This window comes from Python bivittatus, unplaced genomic scaffold (genome assembly GCF_059951505.1).
Source record: "Python bivittatus isolate LINGU-HERP-01145 unplaced genomic scaffold, Pbiv_v1 ctg000080_np1212, whole genome shotgun sequence".
NCBI lineage: Eukaryota > Metazoa > Chordata > Lepidosauria > Squamata > Pythonidae > Python > Python bivittatus.
In genome coordinates, this window is record NW_028277035.1 from 80,702,402 (window position 1) to 80,721,517 (window position 19,116).

Consider the following 19,116-nt stretch of genomic DNA (forward strand, 5'->3'; position numbering starts at 1 on the left):
ATTTTAAAGGGAGAACATGTGTGGGATATGGGGTATTTTAAACTTTCTTATTAGAGCTGAATTATTAGCAGCTAGGGCTATGCCAATGCAAGGTGGAATTGTAGTATATTCTATACGGTTGTATATGCTTTTTTGTTGACATATATCCATTCCCAAGTTATACTGGATGAAACTATTTTATTCAGTTTTCAACAGTCATCTTGAATCCAATCAGACCTGCCCTCTATCTTGTATTGGCTAATGTCTGCTATTCTGGAGGAGGAGGAGGAGCAAAAATTTGTAGATGGCACAAAATGCTGCCTTTCTTTTCCCACCAGGGCACCAGTGAAGGTCTAAGTTGGTGATGGTCTGGATATGAGCCTACAAATGGAATCTAGATAAGATAGATGTATTGCTGATTAAAGGAAAGCTGATTAATAGACTTTAATTGGCGATACAGTATGTTCTGGACAGCATTGTTCTCACCCTTCTGAATCAAACTTGCATCTTGCCTTGAGAGTTTCTTGGTTCTAGCTTGAGTCCCTGTTAGCTAGATAGTGGAAATTGCCAGAAGATTTTTCTGCACATATTTTAATTGATATGACAACTATGCAGTTTCCAGGAGAAGGCAGATCTGCTTACCACTTCATTTTTGTTTTCAACTGCTCTGTGATAATTAGTTCCTTTTAATGTAGCTAAAACTTGATAGTATGTTGCTTCAAGGATTCTACAAAAAAGTGTCCTGAGAATGTTTTAAATAAATAGAGTAAATAAAAGTCTCACAAATTATTTGGACAAATCCAGTCAGCAGCATTCAATTTAGGACTGTTGTGGGTTTTCTAAGCTTCATTTTTATTTTTAGTATCTGTATTTCATGTTCTTCTAGTTCATTGTTGACCTTGACCCTTCTATTTATGACAGGTTCTTCAGAATTTGTAAAAGATCATCATTCATGAAAATATATGAATAGGTGGCAGAGGTAGTCACTTATAAAGAGTTAATGCTCAGTTACCAGTCTGAATGAGAAATTTGAAGGATTTGGGTAATCCATGTGCAAAAGAGGCTGGCAAGATCTATTTATCCCAATTGATGTAACAACTTAGTGTGACAGCACTTACATATCATAACGATCTTCTGGATATTCTCTTTTAGCCATGCATTCCTTTTCACAGTTAAGAAAAGGTATGTCAGATGATTCCGAGGGCTCGGAAAGTGATTTAATGGAGACTGAAGGATTTATCTGCATAATAAAGATGTGAAATCACCAAAGAAATGAAATCACCCAGGAAGGATGGGCAGGTGATTATACGTCAGGGAAAAAAGTCTGTGGTAGGCAATAACTTTTGTGAGTTTACCTGAATGGAATATTTATGGAAAGAGATCCAGTTGTTCTTAACCATCTGTAGTTCATTTTAGGTGATGAGGTACAAGTCAGGACCTGCTTTCTTTGAGGATTTTTTCTTTTTTCTTTTGGTCAGATTAAGTTTTCCCAACTCATTTGCCCATGCCTGTAGAGCTATTTTTCTAATCTGATGAGACATACCTCCAGCAGGCTTCTCAGCATCAAATAGAAAACTTCCCAGTGGAAATACTTAAAAGCATTGTGCACAGTGTTATTGTTGTTTTTGTGTAGTGGCCAAGAAACAAATACTTACTCATGTGATAACCTGATTGCCATTCAAACATGTTATCTTCTCTTGCCAAATGCTCACTGTCTTTATAGCCTCTTGCCTTAGGGAGTTGTATGTCATAATTTTGAGCCAATCAAGTATAAGTTACTCCTAGATTTACACAGTATTGAGGGGACACTGGACATAGATGCTCAGTAGTAGATAATCTTAAATGTTGGATTCACAGGGGAAGGAGGCAGTTAAGTATTGATAGGGGAGATTGATTAGAAATGAAGCAATTTCAGCAACAACTGAGAATAATGGTGAGAATGGGAGCGATTGGAGTCTGGGCTTAAAATATCAGTCATCTTACAACATACTATATGGCCAAGGATTGCTTCATTTCTTCTGCATCTTTATTAAAATTAGTTGCATCTCTTTGTTCATGCTCAGCTTAATCTGCCTGTTCAGGATTAGATGAATGATGTAATATAAATCCAAAGTAAGTGGCACTGATAATTCATTTGAAACCCTATCATTTAGTCAGTAGTAGGAATATCTATCTTTGAAAAGATCGGTTGCCAGGGCGGAAGTGAAGCATTACATAACTCTCCCTTGCAGTTCAGCCCTTTCAAAGCTTCTCTTTCTGTGGTCTGTGCAGATATTCCACAGTGGAGCATATGGAGAACAGTAGGGCTGTGCATTTTGAAAATGTTTTGGGAGAAACATTTCACGATTGCAGCACCTGTTCTGTTCACTAAAGCAGTCCAACGTTTTTCAAGCTTCTACTTGAATCTAAAAAAAAAAGTGCCTCAGCTTTAAAAGTCACTTGTGGATTCTTTAAAAGAGCAGCATTGTTTGATTGTTTGTTTGTTTGTTTTTTCCCAAGCTCAGGTGGAAGTCTGGGGGGAAAAAGTAGTCTGCCTTAATGAATAGCAGAGAAGTACTGTGCTTGCACAAGGTCCAAAGCACTCTTTCCAGATCGTTTTCGAAGCATGCAAAGCTCTAGAAAACAGATGCTCAGCATCACTGTAAGAATGAATGAATCAATGAATCAATGAATATATCCTAGCAGAATAGGAGAGCATCATTCTATAATGAGTTACTGATTTTTCATGGTTACATAGTTACAGAACAACTTCAAATATAGTTTTCTTGGCCAAGGTGGTCAAATAGGTGGTGGCTGAGCATTTCCAAATTAAACTTATTTTCTGAATCAATTTCATTCTGGTTTTAAACCAGGACATAGCATAGTCTTCTTGATGGACAGTCTGTTGGAGCACAACAGGCTTAACAGTTCCCAGCTTGTGCTCCTGGATCTTTCTCTACCTTTAATAGCATTGATTATAGAGTTCTCTTGAACTGCTGTCGGGAGCTGGAAGCACAGCTGAGATGGCTAAACTCATCCTTAGGATGGCTAAAAAGTCCCCCCAGTTACAAGTCACAATTTTAATTTACCATCTATGTCCCTTCCCGGAAAAATCTGATTCAGACACTATTATTCATACACCAGTTTCCTTCCAATTAGAATATTGTAATGCATTTCATTTGGATTTGCCTTTGAAGAAACCTCAGAAAATGTGAGTGAAAAGGTGGGAAAATGTGACAGCCAGGCTTTTGTCAGGTGCTTTTCAGCAGGAGCATATAACTGTTCTTGCAAAGTGATATTGGCTGTCCATATCAGGGTGCTTATTTTGATATATAATTTCCTACGTGGTGTGGGATCTGCCTCCCTGAAGAAGAGGCTTCCCTCATGTGTTAGGAACTAGGACCTCCAATCTTGGTTTATTATAGTTGCTGGCCCAAAATGAAGATCAGCTGGAATCTACTGGAGAAGGGCCTTCTTAGGGATGGCCCCAGCTTTGTGAAGCTCCCTTCCCTTTGAAGTTTGGACGATTCAAAAATAAATATTACAGGGACAAGTACTATGGTGCTCACAGGCACCAATGAATGAATGAATGAATGAATGAATGAATGAATGAATGAATGAATGAATGAATGAATGAATGAATGAGTTAGGTATCTGCAACCCAGTGCTTTGCTATTTTGTGAAAAGACAATCCTCCTCCAGCTATTTAGTCCTCAGTTTTCAGAAGTAAGTAAGCTAGGTAACGAGAGCACCCTCAGAACTAAAGAGGCTGGCAGAGAACAGCCAATGGTTTGTTTTCTTGTGAATGTGTTCCATCCACCTTGGCAGCTATTTTGTGAAAAGACAATCCTCCTCCAGCTATTTAGTGAGAGCACCACAACTACGCTGAAAATTCTACATGTGTAAGTCAGCTGCAAAATCAGGCCTAAGGTATTGAAATGGCTACACTGAGAAGCTTAATTTCTGCTTTCCTTTATTTCTCCCGTTGTAAAATCAGTGGACATTTTATCTCACCCCATTCCTACACATGGGGTTAGATTCAGACAGTCTTAGAGAGTGTGGATCCATTCAAATCACAGGTAACATGTCCCATAGATTTCAGTTGGTCTTCTCCAAATATGAAGGATCCTGAATCTGATCCATCAAGTTTAGAACTGTTTTAAAGGTGATAGTTTATTTACTATTTATTTATTTATTAAATTTTATGCCACCCATCTCCCCCAGTGGGTGACTTCATTAGATAAATCCACATTCCTTTCAGTTTTTAAAATTGTGTCGGGGACCTATGTAGCAGCTCTCATCATCATCATCATCATCATCATCATCATCATCATCATCATCATCATCTTAAACTTGTATGTTGCCTGACTCTCAACATTTCTGGGCAGCTCACAACAATCAAAGAAATTACAATAAAATCAATAAAAGATAAAGATAAAAGATGACAAGTGTGATGAAGTAAAGGGTCCTACTCTCTCTTGCCAGAGGTCTGGGTGAAGATTATCTGCCTGCCTGCTATGGCCTCATGCAACTTGGAACCAGATTTTAGAAATATCAATGATTTAGGCACACCTTAAAAGACTATAAGCTTCTGTTGTTTAAACGTTCATGAGAACGAAGATCTCACATTTTCAAGAACTGATTGTTACATTTCCACATTTTCAAGAACTGGTTATTATGTTGATAGATACAGAAAGATATGTCGATCAAGACAGAACATTCTGCAATAATCATCTTGATTGAGGTGAAAGATTGAACTTGGATTGTCAATTAGAGATCTTTGGTAGTAGGAAATTTTGAAGTTCAAGATATGACATACATGGCCTTGTTACAAGAGGCTGACCCTCTGTTATAGAATTAGGAATCTTTTAATGCAGCATCAGAGCAATATCAGTGAACATTATTCAGCAGTGGCAGGAAACTACTGGTAGATTTTAAAATATTTATTTTAGCAATATAAGCATCTGACATTCACTCACTCATTCAGACCTTACATACCAATGAAATCCTCCTTGTTGAGCAAAGAACAATAGGTGAGAAAAATCCCCTTGGAACATTCTCGGAGATGATCTTTGATGGACTGGAAGATGGGACTTCAAACCTCTCCAGCTCTTTTTTAATATGCAATGCTGGATTACCTCAGTTGAATTGTTGGGCACCCTCGGCATCATTCATACATTTTTAATGGTCATTCAACTACAGTAGTAGTCTGGTTAGAACTCAAGATATTATTTGTCATGACTGTACCATGATAGTAGGTAATATATTCAAAATTCTTGGCTTGGAACATTTTGAAATATCTTGGGTTTAGATATACTCCTGTACAATTATTATTTTTACATTCCAGATCTCTTTTCTAGTGAGCACAACTTTTCAACCCTTTAGCATCTGGCCACTAACTCATCCAGTAACAGCTTGTTCACTGCCCATACTTTCTGTTGTCCTGACATCAGAACAGCAGGGAGAACACATTATTCTAAACTATATTTTGTTTTACCATGGTTTGCTGAAAAAAATAATAAAGCTAGGTTCACATAATGTTCTAAGCAATAAGCCATAGCTTCCAAACCACAGTGGGTAAAATCATATGTTAAAATGCGCCAAAATGAAGTAAACTATATCATGACCTGATACAATGTGAAATGAAATATACCATTCACATAGCTACATACCAGACCAGCAGCATCCAGAGAGTGGGAGGGCCAAAATCTGCAAGATGGTGGGTTTGGCATTGCAGTCAAGACCTGTTTCTTTCATGTGTCCATCAGACAATGCTGTACTATTTGTTTAGCGTCCATGGCAATGGCAGTGGAATAAACTGGAGAGGTCTGAACATCATAAATGCACCTACTATAAATGGAATTTTCTGGGACCAGGTCTTGCTGTACTGCTTAGTCTGTTGCACTTTTCAAGTTGGCTTTTAATTACATACTCTGAGTCTTAAAGAGAAAATTCAGCCTTCCGACAGATTTTATCTACTGATTATTTTCACAAATTGTTACAGAAAAGGCCTTCAGGGCTGCAGTGTAGGTGGAGGCTCAGTTACCCAGTCATAGATTGGATGCCAAGGAGTAGCGTCTTAACCTATGCTTAAAAAGGCAGGTGCTGACAGATCCATCTAGCCAAGGGAAACATGCTCACATTCTGGAGACTAACTGAGAAGACGGTAAAGAAACAATCTTGGCGCGTTAGACTGAAAACAGCTAGTGTTTTTCTCTCGCTTTGACCCTTACGTCAAACAAATTTCCATTTCTGTCAAATGGGCTTCCTCGTAAGGAAAGTTGTATATCTCTGCGTGTGTATATTGCATGCCTCTCCAGCTGTTGAGTAATTATTGCTGCTCAGAGTATTTGATGTGTTTCTTGCTGTAAGCAAATATGTCCCAACCAGAAACCAAGACATTGTACTGCAGCCCTCCTTTTCTAACATTTAGGTTCATCAATACTACAGCTGCCTACCAGAAGACAAAGTACCCTATGTCAACAGCCCTGGGGAGAAAGCCCGTATCAAGCAGCTTCTGCACCAGCTGCCTCCACATGACAATGAGGTGAGTCATTTAGAAATCATTGAGGAAATATTGACTTGGAGTGCACATAGCAGGGGACAGGCCATCACTCTGATGTTTCGGTTGTGTTATTAGCCAGCTAACTGAGCCTCTGGCAGAGGATTTGCTAAAGGGTTGTTTTTTAAAACCCTTGGGGTTTTTTGGTGGGGTGTTGAAAAATATATGGAAGAAGTTCCCGTTCCCTGTAGCTGCTTTTAGCTAGATGAAAAAGCCCCAAATCCTTACATTTCAGTCAAAAATGCATGTTTATGTAATGCCCATTTGGATGATTGTATAGTTCATGCTTTATATGTGTTGAATTTTAATTCCAGTAGGTAGGTAGGTAGGTAGTCCAATTCATAAGTAAATTCTACTAATTTCAATAAGACTTACCTTTGAGGATCTGAAGTTGCTATCTTAGCTACATGAAGTAGTATGTATTCTTGGGAAAGCTCTTTTAGCGTGAATGTAAGAACAATTTACAACTTCTGAATAGCTATAGCTTTTAGAATGAGACTCAGTAGAGATACTGATCTGAATTTGATTTTAATGGCATACATTTTGCCTGTACTATAAGAAATGTTTTGCCAGCATACAGCATGGTTGCTCGTGTTTTCCAAAATTATACGGGATAAATAAGCATGTTCTTCCAATACAGTTGCTAGACTTTCACTTCTCTTACTCTAGCATTAAATTGGGTAATTGAAAAAAAAATACATTTATACCAACAATCATTTTTATTTATTTTTTATTTTATTTATTTAGTGGACCTGTCCCCGCCCATCTCCCCACAATGGGGGACTCTGGGCGGTTTACATCAAATTAAAATCATAAATACATAATTAAAAGTTATAAAAAGAGAATCATGTTATTTGTTCTAGTGTATTTGGCTTCACCCTTAGGGCACATTAAAACAGGTGGCTTGTGCTACTTCTGCAACACACAACTGTGAGTGCCAATGTAAAGTAAGGCCCAAAAAATGTAACAATAAGTGGCAGAGGAAATGCAGAGAATTTTGATGGAAATAAAAACTTGTTTTGGAAGTTGGTGATGCCTCCAGCAGAGGGAATTGAATTAAAAATAAAAGTGATGAAATTATTTGGGGTCAAACCAAAATGAGGGAATGCTGGAAGAAATATTTTATTATTGTGTGGGAATGATGAAAAGTAGGAATTAAATGACTGCCATAAAATGATGAGTGGTGAGCCATAAATGCTGTGAGAAAGTTGAACTATGGCAGTGTTTCTCAACCTCAGCAACTTTAAGATGTGCGGACTTCAACTCCCAGAATACTCCAGCCAGTATTTTCAGAAATACTGGAATATTGTAAGGCAGTGCAGTGAGAGCAGTGTTTCTCAACCTTAGCCATTTTAAGATGTGTGGACTCCAATTCCCAGAATTCTGGGAGTTCACGTCCATACATCTTAAAATGGCCAAGGTTGAGAAATGCTAAGTTAGAGAAATGGTTCCCTGTCTATAATGGATGAGGTTGGTGTATGGAGTAACAGTGCAATTTGTTTAACGTGTTTGCAGGATGCATCTCTGCCTGAAGAGTGGAAGAATACTATTATTGTTTCCCATAGCAAGAGTGAATACAGAAAATGCAGTGATATTTGTTTGGGAAAGGGTTTAACAGATTGAAAATGTACCACAGATAACATTGAGCAAAATGTCAGAAGTGCAGTGAGTCTTTATGCCAGGCAGGGCACGCGCAGATGAGAGTTTCGCTCTTTAATAGATCACGGAAAAACATGAATGTGAAAAAGTAGGCTTATTTGTTGATTTAGAAAAAGTGTTTGATGAAGTGAAGAGCCTTGCATTAAGGAGTATTTTGTGTAAATACAGAGTTGAAGATTGGTTGCCGAACGCAATAAGAATGGTACTGTATAGGATGGAAATAAAGCATATGTGAAACTAAACGAAATGCTCAATGGTTTGGCATTGAGCAGGGAATACAGAAAGGATGTCTGATGTCCTCTTGATTCTTCAGTGTATTTTTGGAAAAATATATGAGGAATGCTCTTGGGGTGCTAGAGCTGCCTTGGTGGGAATGTATATGTATTTTTCTATACAGCCAATGCTGTGTTGTTTGCTAAGAACTCAAAGGATTGCCAGGGATAACAGGAAGGATACATATGTAAACATGTATGTATCTAAGTGCATATTTGCATTGGCGGGTGAAGGGAATTTCCTGTCTGTACAACTAGCTGCAGATAAAGCATTTTTTAAAAAAATGCAGAAGGAAAGGAGAGAGGTAAATTCCGCTTGCTTTTCTGATCTAGTCCTCTTAATTCTCAGCCTGTCAGTAGATGCACTTTATGTCTTTTTAAACATCTGCATGTTAATGTCACATGCAGATCTGGAAGATGAAGTTGATGGGGTCCTACAAGACGACAGAGACCAGACAGAGGTGTTCTTGGCACCTATCTGCTTAATTAAATGGTATAAAATAGCTCAGCCATGAGGGGCTGAAAGGCACATGAATATAGAGCCCACTGATAGCTGATAGCAAAATACTTGGGTTTCTACCTCCTTCAGCAGGACAGAAAGAAAGGATTAATTGGTAGAGAAATTGGGAACAAACCTCCTTGCGCTAACTAGGGATTGATGTGGGTCTTCCATTTTCTAGTTCTATAGTCCCACTGCAGTTTGAGGGAAACTCTGTTGCGCCATGGATTCAACTTTTCCCAGGAACTGATAGCCATCTCAAGCAGTTTATGAAATGAAGCAACCGTTGAATCAGACATTTAGGAACTCAGAAACTTCTGTTTCAAACGGTTGTTTCCATCTGAGCTGAAAGCTGGCCTCTTCTTGTGGGTTTTGTTGTTGAACATAATGATATCAATAGTTCCACTTAAGGGAGGTAATGGAGAGAAGGTGCAGGGAGAGTAAACACTGAGATTGTGGCCAAATCCATAAGTCCACTCCCAAAGAACGAATGTTCACCTCACACCATTAATGTTTTATCTCACTTTCCTCCAAGGAACTTAAGTGATTGCTCTCCCCTCATTTTATCTTCATGATAACTCTGTGAGGCAGGTTAAGATGAGAGAAAGTGAATGACCTAAGATTACTAGGTGAGCTTCATGGAAAGAATGGATTTTAAGCTTAGTTGTTTTCAGCCCTAGGATGTCCTCTAATCATTACTCAAAGAGTTAGGGATCTGTAATAGGCAATTGCTGGCTTGGCCATAACAGTTAAGAGCTTAACTTAGCACCGTTGTCCTATTAAGAATATCACATGTTACTGGAATTTTGAGATTTACTACAGAGACTAAAGCTCAAAAGCACCTCTGTGAAACAAGGTTATCATCACTGAGTTCACATCTTTTCTTTTTTAAAAAAAAGCCTTACCATTAATAAAAGATAAATAGATGCTGTGGATATGGCAGACAGCAAAGATCTTGAAATCAAACCGCCTAGAGGAGAGAGGGTAAGATAAGAGAGTTTTTAAAGATCACAGCTCTTCCCCGATTCTGAAACAGGGATGCTGTGATTTCTTTTTATATAAAAACGGTGACCTGTATATCCCAGTTAATGATACTAGAACTAATGATACTTTTTCAAAACCAACTTTTAAAAAATGTTTTTCATCACTTAGACACTTGATTATACCCTCTTCCGCCAATGTCAATCCACTGTCAGCATTTAGTGAACTCCTTAAATGTTCCAGCTGGAAAATAAAGGCATGATTTATCTTAAAATGATTGAGTATAATGTTGAAATGCTAAACACTCAAAAGCACTTCAGTTTTCAAAAACATTAGTCCCACACACAACTGAAATTCCAAGGTAGTAGATAGCCTTTGAAAACTTTGGGTGCATCCACTACAAATCTTCAGAAAGTCTTTCCAAATTATAATTTTATAATTTCCAAATTATAAATTTATAATGTTGAAAGTGACCAAGCCATTTTGCTGTAATGGTTAAAAGCACAGGGCTAGAACTAGTCCCACCTTAGGCACAAAGCAAACTGGCCAGTCCTTCTCTCTCAGCTCTTGGAACAAGGCAGTGGCAAACCACTTCAGAAAATCTTGTCAAGAAAGCTGCAGGGACTTGTCCAGGCAGTTGCCAGGAGTCAAGACTGACTGGAAGGTGTATGTGTATGTATCTGTGTGTGCGCGCACACATACATATACATACACACATACATACATACATACACATACATACATACATATACATACAAACACACACATACACACACACATACATACACACACATTCACACACACACACAGAGAAAACTATTAAATATATTACCAGGCAGAAATCACATTAAATATTTATTGATTTTTTTTATGTGCCATCAAGTTGGGATTGACACTTAATGATCACAAAGATAGACCTTCTTCAGGATGATATGTCCCTAACTTGGTCCTTCAAGTCTGCAAATAGTGTACTCATTACTGTTGTAACTGAGTCCATCCACCTTGCTGCTAGTCATCCTCTTCTTTTCTTTCCTTCCACCTTTCCCAGCTTCTCAGAGGGGCTGGGTCTTTGCTAACATATGATAATTTGAGCCTGGTCATCTGTGTCTCAAATGAGAACTCCAGCTAGATTTGGTCTCTAATCCATTTGATTGCTTTCTTCGTTATCCGTGGTATTGTCAAGAGTTTTGTCCAGCCCTAACGTTCAAAAGCATCAATGCCTTTTCTATCCTGCTTCTTCAAATACAAGTTTCACTTTCATTGAATGTCACAGGGAAAACCATTGCCTGCACGATAGCTTAATATTTTTTCCAAGCCTTCATTGCTACTCTATCAAGTGCTTGTCTGCAGCAAATTTCTTGACTGCAGGTTCCTTTACAGTTGATAGTCAATCCTGAAAAGAGGAACAGTCACCTCCTCATGAGATGGGCAGTGTCTAAATTTGAAATATAAATAAAAAAATTTAAAAAGCAGACGTTATCCACCACTTCAGTTTCTTCTAAGGGTGGTTGCTATACCTGTTGTCATTCTTCTTTATACTTGAAGCACAATCACAGGGAACTGGATGTATTCTTCCTTGTGCCCAAGGTTAAGATAAGAACCAGTGGGTGGAAGCTTTACTGAGAGAGATCCAAGCTTGAAATAAGGAGGAAATTCCTGACTGTGAGAGCAGCGGAACAGCTGGCCTCCTGGAGTTGTGTGTGTTCCATCACTGGAGGTTTTCAAAGATTGGACAGCCATTTGTCTGGGACGGTGTAAGGATTCCTGTGCTGGGCAGGAGGTTTGACTACAAGACCTCCAAGGCCCCTTTCAACCCAGATTCTATATTTAATTGTCCCACAGAGCAGCTTGATTTTAATTGCTAGAGTTTGCAGACATATTATCAGCATAGCGTAGGTTATTTTTCTTCCTCCAATTTTAAAACCACATCATCTTCTTCCAATCCAGCCTCTCTCAATATATATTCACCATATAGGTTGAATGAATAAGAAGAGAGTATACAGCTTTGTCTCACTGGAGCCAGGCTGTTTTGCCAAGTTCCATCTGGACTGTCATTTCCTATCCTGTGTCTTGGTTTTTCATGTGGACAATGAGATGTTCTGGGATTCTCATTTTCCTAAGAGCATTCCACAGCCTGACATAGTAGATCTAATCAAAGGCTTTTCTATACTCAAACAGGCACATATTGACTTCTTTTTGTTATTGGATTTCTCAATGATCTAGCTTTCATCAGCAATAATGCCTCTTGTCCCTCAATCTTTTCTAAAGCCAGCTTGAATATCTGACATCTCCCTTTCAATGAGGAAAACTAATATGTGTTGGATGATCCCAAATGTTATTTTGCTTGCATATGAAATTAAGGATATTGTGCAATAATTTGCACACTGTTAAGTCTCTTTCTTATCTATTGGTATTGGTTTGTAGATTGACCTCTTCCAATCTGTTGGTCACTGTATCATTTTCTTAATTTGCTGGAAAAGTTTGGGTAGAACCATTACGTTGTTCTTCTGTTGCTTGCCATATTTCCGTAGATATTCCATCAATTCCTATAGCCTTCCAGCTTGATAATGACTGGAGTACTGATTTAACTTCATCTGCTAGGACTAGAGATTCTTGTAAATTGGGAATATTTTCTAAGCTCTCTTGGATGTTGACATCCCTACTGTACAGAATTTCAGTTCTTTTCTTTTTCTTTTCTTTTCATTGAATCAGTTGCTGCCTGTCCATTAGCATTCTTTAGCAAAGCAGTATGAGGTTGGAAACTCCATCTGAGTTTGGAGAACTTTTGGAAGACTTTCCTTATTTTTCCATGTCTGGTTCCATCTTTGATGTCTTTACAGATGTCATTGTATTACTGTCTCTTGTCTGTTCTAACAGCTCTCGGAAATCTTTTGTTACTGTATATAGTTGCGGATATGCCAAGAATTTTAGGTTCCAAAATACACCCCCCAAAATGGGTTTGGCTTATCCGTGGATGGGCTTATCCATGAGTATATATGGTAATACTTTTTTAAAGAACCTAGATATACTTGCGGATAAGCCCATCCGCAGATAAGCCGGTCCTCAATTTTTTTGTATGTTTTAATTTTCAGAATTGGCTTATCATCTGACACTATATCATCAATTGCTCCATATTGTCTACCCATACTGTTTTCTTGATAAAATACAGGAGTGGCTTATTGCTGCCTTCTCCTATGCAGTATGAAATTATGTCTTTGCTAATGTCAGTAAAGTGATCATCCACCTCCAGCATCTTCCTATTTTGCTGCTGCCTAAAATAGGTGCCTGCTTGCTTTAGCTGGGCAGCAGAGATGACCAGGACGACCCTGCTGGCAGTATGTGCTCTTGGCACACTTCCACACACTTCCACCCTGCCAGAGTGGTGGTGGTGGAGTATATTGAATATATGCACTTTGAATTAAATGTAAATACAAATAATTTTAGTTTTCTATCTCAGTCCTTCCAACTTTGGGTCATGGGCTTAGACACTGTTTTTCAGCGTTTGACATATCACCCCAAAATCAAGAGCAGCCTTCAGCTCAGAGAAAGTTATACATCCATGATCAATCACAAAAAAGAATTGAGGCTGATGTACCTTAATTCTGAATCTGAAGGATTTTTTATGAAGGATTTTTGTTTTTATTTTTTGCTGCTGTTTCAAAAAGGTAATTTGTTGCAATATTTCATCCCCAAATGTACATGCACACACACACACACACAGAGCATTGAGCAATTGTGAGTCTCTGGCACTGTGGAGCTAGATGATGTCTCATCAAATATCACTTGTGGACATGCAGTTTTAATTTTGGTTTTTGTTTAATATTTCTTTTACTATAGAAAAGTCTTCATAGGAAGGAGTTTTATGGCGACTCTGGGGTCAAGATGAAAGAAACTTGGAACATTCCCTAAAATAAGCTTTACTCTCATTATCCAATGACTCCCTTGTTCATTTTATATTTTTTATTGTTTCTACACAAGAGTACCCAGTTTTGAATTTGTTTTTAATTTATATGTAGAAGAGTTTTAATTGCTTTGCCATGATCTAATTACCAAAAAAAAAATGAAATGTATGATACAATCAATATGCAAAGTTACGTTCATTATCGTAATTTCAGACCTTGCTGGGAAAAAAAGTCCTTATTTTGAGCAGGGAAGCTCAACGTTTTGTAGAAGAACTGCATTTGGATTTTTAGTAGTATAGCTGGGATTTCACTCCTGGGTGGGCCATGATAAAAATTAAGTTTGCATTCATTTAATTTACATACACATTAACTATATATTAAAAATATTAAGATAATTACTCTACAGTTATGAATGCAATAATTTTTTCCTTCTGTCATGTTAAAACTTGCAGTTAGGGAACAATTTAAGGTCAGGGTTCTCAAACTGGTTACCACGACCCCCTGAAATGATAAATGAAGTAATGGTGTTAGGACGGGCAAGATATACATAAACCAGTTTTAATGATTAAATGTTTATCTGTACACCACAGGGGATTTCAAACTTCATGATCCTGCTTCTGGCCTCCGGGAGCAAGGTCCAGTGCAAGATTGGACCGCATTTCTCTGCCTGGGAGGGTGTACCAGGGAGCAGAGCCAGAGCAAGTTTTGACAGTAACCCACTTGGCCTGCATGAGGCTGACGGGAATTTTTTTTAAAAAATCCGCCTCCTCCCAAGTTGCTTGGGACCCCCAATAGTTCCCAGCTCTAAGTTTGAGAACGGCTGACCTTGATGTAAAGTAGCTTCACTTTCACAGGTACATTAAACAGGGTAATCAAAACTGGTAGTAAATGAAATGTTTTGAACAGTGAGATGGGAGAAGATGAATTATCACAGGATAACTGAATGACTGGTCTTAGAATTGCTGAAGAATAGAGGGAGTTAGAAGTGGGTTTCTTCTTCAGTGTCCCTTGCTGAGAATACTGACAGAACCTGAACTTGTTTTCACATCATTAGAAGGATGTGTCGAGGAGAAAGGTTGGAATGTCTGGACAAAGAAATAATATTTGCAAATACTGTATTTTGCATAATGCAATCATTTGCTGAAGGAAAAGGGTAGGGAAATTATTCTTTTGGAACCTAACCTAAGCTTGAGCAAACCTGTGGTAGAGAACCAAAATACTCATTTATTTCCTGTTGCAGAAATATGTTTTATGTAATTATAAATTAGGGATTAGAATGAATTAACTTCTTATCCAAATAGCCTTCATGCATAGCTTTCTTTCTGAGCTTAGAAATGATGGGTGCAGGTCTTATCTGGGAGAAATCCCACTGGACTTAATGCAACTCATTCTGAATAGACATATATAGGATTGCATTACAGGTAGTACCCAGTTGAAGAACGAGTTCCATTCCCAAGGTCTGTCCTTAAGTCGAATTTGTATGTAAGCCGGAACAGTATTATTGTATAATACTGTATAAGTAGTATTGTGTAATTATTCAAACCATTCTGTATTTAACTCGAATTTTGCTACACTAGGCTCCATTCTTAACTATGAGTCATATGTAAACCGGGTGTTCTTAACTCAGGAACTCCCTGTATATGTTAGTATAATGCAGCTTTGGCTGTATTATCCATAACTGCTTTTGTTTTATGTTTGCAAAGAGTGGGAAAGGGACCAAAATACATTAATATTATCCTGAAACAAAATCTTTCCAGGATATTAAACTTGTTTAGGATTTAAGATTAACAGAGGATTACAAAAAACTGTTGACTGAAGAAACAGAAACCACGACTTCCCTTGGCTGCCATGGCTTCCCTGCCTGGGTTGCCACCAGGCGCAGGAAGGCTCCATGGCTACCTGCCCACAATGCTTGATACCGAGAGCCCATCAGAGCAAGGTTTCCAGGCCTTTCATGAACTCTGGAGAACAAAACCAGCTTGAGGCAAGGAATCCAATCCAGCGTGGATCTGTGGAGAGGCTGCTCTGTTCCAAGTGCTCTTTGGAGTGAGATGCTAAAACAGGCCTAAGTTTTCTCAACCTTGGGAACTTTAAGATGTGTGTCAGGTGACCTACTGGGGGAATCTAACCTGAATTTGAGTGTTTGTGTATAAAGCCATGATCAAAATTAATAACCTTCTATCCAAATTCAACTGATCTGGCTTAATCCATAGTTTGTTTCTATCAATAGAATCAAAAGCTACATGAAAATCCACAAAGTCAACATACAGTTTCCTGTGGACGTGTTTTACATACTTATTTATCAGATGATCCAATGCAAAACCGTGATCAATTGTTGAGTATCCTGCTCTAAACCCTGCCTGTTCCTCTGCAAACATATTTGCAAAGAAATAATAAATGTGTGGTAAATAATGTTTTAATTTTTTTTTTTTTTTATAATTCATACACATACAGGATGGAGCCATTAGGAGAAACTTGGTACAACTAAGGGGGTAGTGACCCCCAAAAAATTGAGAAAAACTGCACTAATTCATAGTGGGCTACTGCCGCTATGTTCTATCAGTTCTGTATATATATTTATTACATTTTTTATTCTTTTATTATTGGTTGCATCATTTTGTTCTTATTTTGCAAGCCACCCCAAGGTCTTACAATCTGCAGCACAGATATCTTGTAAAATTTTTTTTAAAAAACTTCCCCTCCCAACAATTATTTTTAGAGACAAATGGATTTTGAGCTAAGGAACAGAAAACTGCAAAATTATTCCTCACATAGAGAAAGTTTGTAGAGAAACGCTTTCTTGTCTCTCACAGACTGCCGGGACTCCTCAGGGTCATTCAGTAAAACATATTCAGGGTAGATAAACGCCAGTATTTCTTAAAGGTAGCTTTACAAGACTTCTAGACAAATTGACTGGAGGACATTAAGCCCTTTTCTCCTGATCAAACGTGCATTCGTTCAGAAGTAAAAGATGGGGTAGAGTGGTAGGTGGGCTGAAGCAAGCAGTACATGGGCAGAACCCGAACCAGTGCAAACTCCAGGCCACCTCTCGCTCATTCTTCTTCTGACATCCTGTTCTTTTCTTAAGAAGAGAAGAAACAAATGGATGCAGAGAAGGGATGGAATTCTCTTAATGGAAGCTGGAGATGATCTCTGGCTTTTGAAATTAAGCTGAGGACCACCTGAGAGACACAGATATGCAGCCCTGAGGGATAGTTATTTACATCTCCTGTCTGTACTATAATATGTGTTACCCTGTTCCAGGTAAAATTTAAAGATCTGAAATTTATTTTTGAAGTTCTGTGCATCTTGGGACCAGGCTACTTGAGAGAATACCTCTTTCTGTATGATCCTCCTGTTAACTGAGATCATCCTAGAGGTTTGCCTACTATTGCCCCAAGCTAATTCTGCAAGTTTTCTGGGTAGAGCTTTCTCTTGTAAGCACCCCAGTTCCTTGGAACACATTTGCTGGTGAATTAAGGGACCGAACCTCTTAGACTATTTTCTAACAAGCCTTAAAAGCATACTCTTAAAGTAAGCTTTAAATTATTAATTTTAATTACTGGTTATAACAAGGATTTGGGGTTTAAAGTTTCATTGTAAACCAATATATTATGTTTAATGAATCAAATGCTTCAGAATGTTGCCAGGGTCTGCTCGACCACTTCTGCCACATCAACCTCCGGTTTACACTTAAACAAGTTCTTTACTGTTTACCTTATTGAAACCTCTCTCCTGTATTTCTGTATTTCACCTCCATCTTCTTCCCTAATATCAGAGAGGTACAGTTCTCTTTCCATCTCTTATAAAAGAGGTATTATTCCTGTTACCATATTCTGAAATATTTCCATCTGACTTGTACAGTGTTTCTAACACGTATCTTCCAGTCTTCTCATTTTTCAGTATCGTAGAGCAGATCCAGCTTGCCAAGCTGCAGAAGGCCTTTCTTATTATGAGTTCTTGAGAGGATTTCAGAGATATATTTGCCTGTGGTCGTAAAGCTAACTGCCATCACAGGAGTTCTCCCCTAAATTTGATGGGGGTCTCTTCACTTGGGTTCCTTTAGGAGTGTGCCTTAGGCTACAGCTGCACTTCTGCTCCCTGGGGTATTGCGTTTTGTTTCAGTCTCAGTCTAACACACGCCTTAACCTGTTTTTGATGATTCATTAGCAAAATGCATTAACATCATTACTAACATCAGTCATGTGTCTGCCCTTTTCACAGATATTTATATATTACATTAAAAACTTCCATTAAATATTTTGGTCAACTTATGGATACGTATAATCTCTTGACAATAGAGATATTGTTACACATTTACTAAGGAGTGAAGTTCTGTTGTTGTTGCCGGAGACAAGGATCTGTTCTGACCATATGTGGACCATCCAGTCATAAATCCAAATTAGTTGCTGCCAATAAGCTTGAATAATATTATGTATTGTACTACTTACATGTTACTTGTGTTTGTGCTTGCCATGGATGCTTAATATTTTTATGTTAAGGAAGATCTCAAAATGATTTTCAAAGTTGTCTAATCTATTAGTGGGCAGTTGTGCCACAAGTCCAGGGCTCCAGATCAAATGATAAACAAGTGTTAAATAATGGGCATAGCAACAAACTTCTTGGCATTAAAACATGGCCAGAACCAGCATAGATACGGTAGAGCCCACTAGAGTTCATCTGGTTGTATCCTATTTTCTTATTGTTTTAAAGTAAGTCAAAAGTTGGTCAAATGTTCATTGTATTTTTATTTACAGATATATTGTTCTTTCCTTTTAAAAAGTGTGTATTCCTAAACAAATTAGTGTGCATTCTCAGGTTACTTCTGAAGAGGAGGAGCATAAGATGATTAAAATCATGTTTACAGTGATCTAACTCTACCACTGCATGAAAGTAGACTGGTGGAAATACTGGAAATACTGCAAGTGCTCAGTCTAGGTTTATGTGTGGTATGTATGTATGTATGTATGTATGTATGTATGTATGTATTTATTTATATATACATACATACATACATACATACATACATACATATATATATATATCAAATTTAGACACTGCCCATCTCACGAGGAAGTGACTCTGGGTGAGAGTGGTAGCTAGGTAATTGCCCCATAGACTGTGCTGTGATGCAGACACATCATAAGGTACTAATGTTCTTGTTAGTTACATGGTGGGCAGTGAAATAATTTTGTAATAACCCAAGAAAGATCGTATGAAGAAACAGTTACCAGAGGTATGGTAGACACTATCCTGGGAGGTGAATGTCTTGTGAAAAATGAC

At 38.1% G+C, this 19,116-nt stretch overlaps 1 protein-coding gene across 8 annotated transcripts in view; it reads left to right on the plus strand.

Annotated features, from left to right (window-relative positions):
- The window catches only part of PRICKLE2 (prickle planar cell polarity protein 2), a 301,204-nt gene that overhangs the window by 222,132 nt on the left and 59,956 nt on the right, over positions 1–19,116 (plus strand). For all 8 annotated transcript variants that reach the window (XM_088134397.1, XM_088134398.1, XM_088134401.1 and 5 more), the window contains one exon: positions 6,392–6,505. In XM_088134397.1, the coding sequence (XP_087990523.1) occupies positions 6,392–6,505 (114 nt within the window). The remainder of the gene's footprint in view (positions 1–6,391; positions 6,506–19,116) is intronic.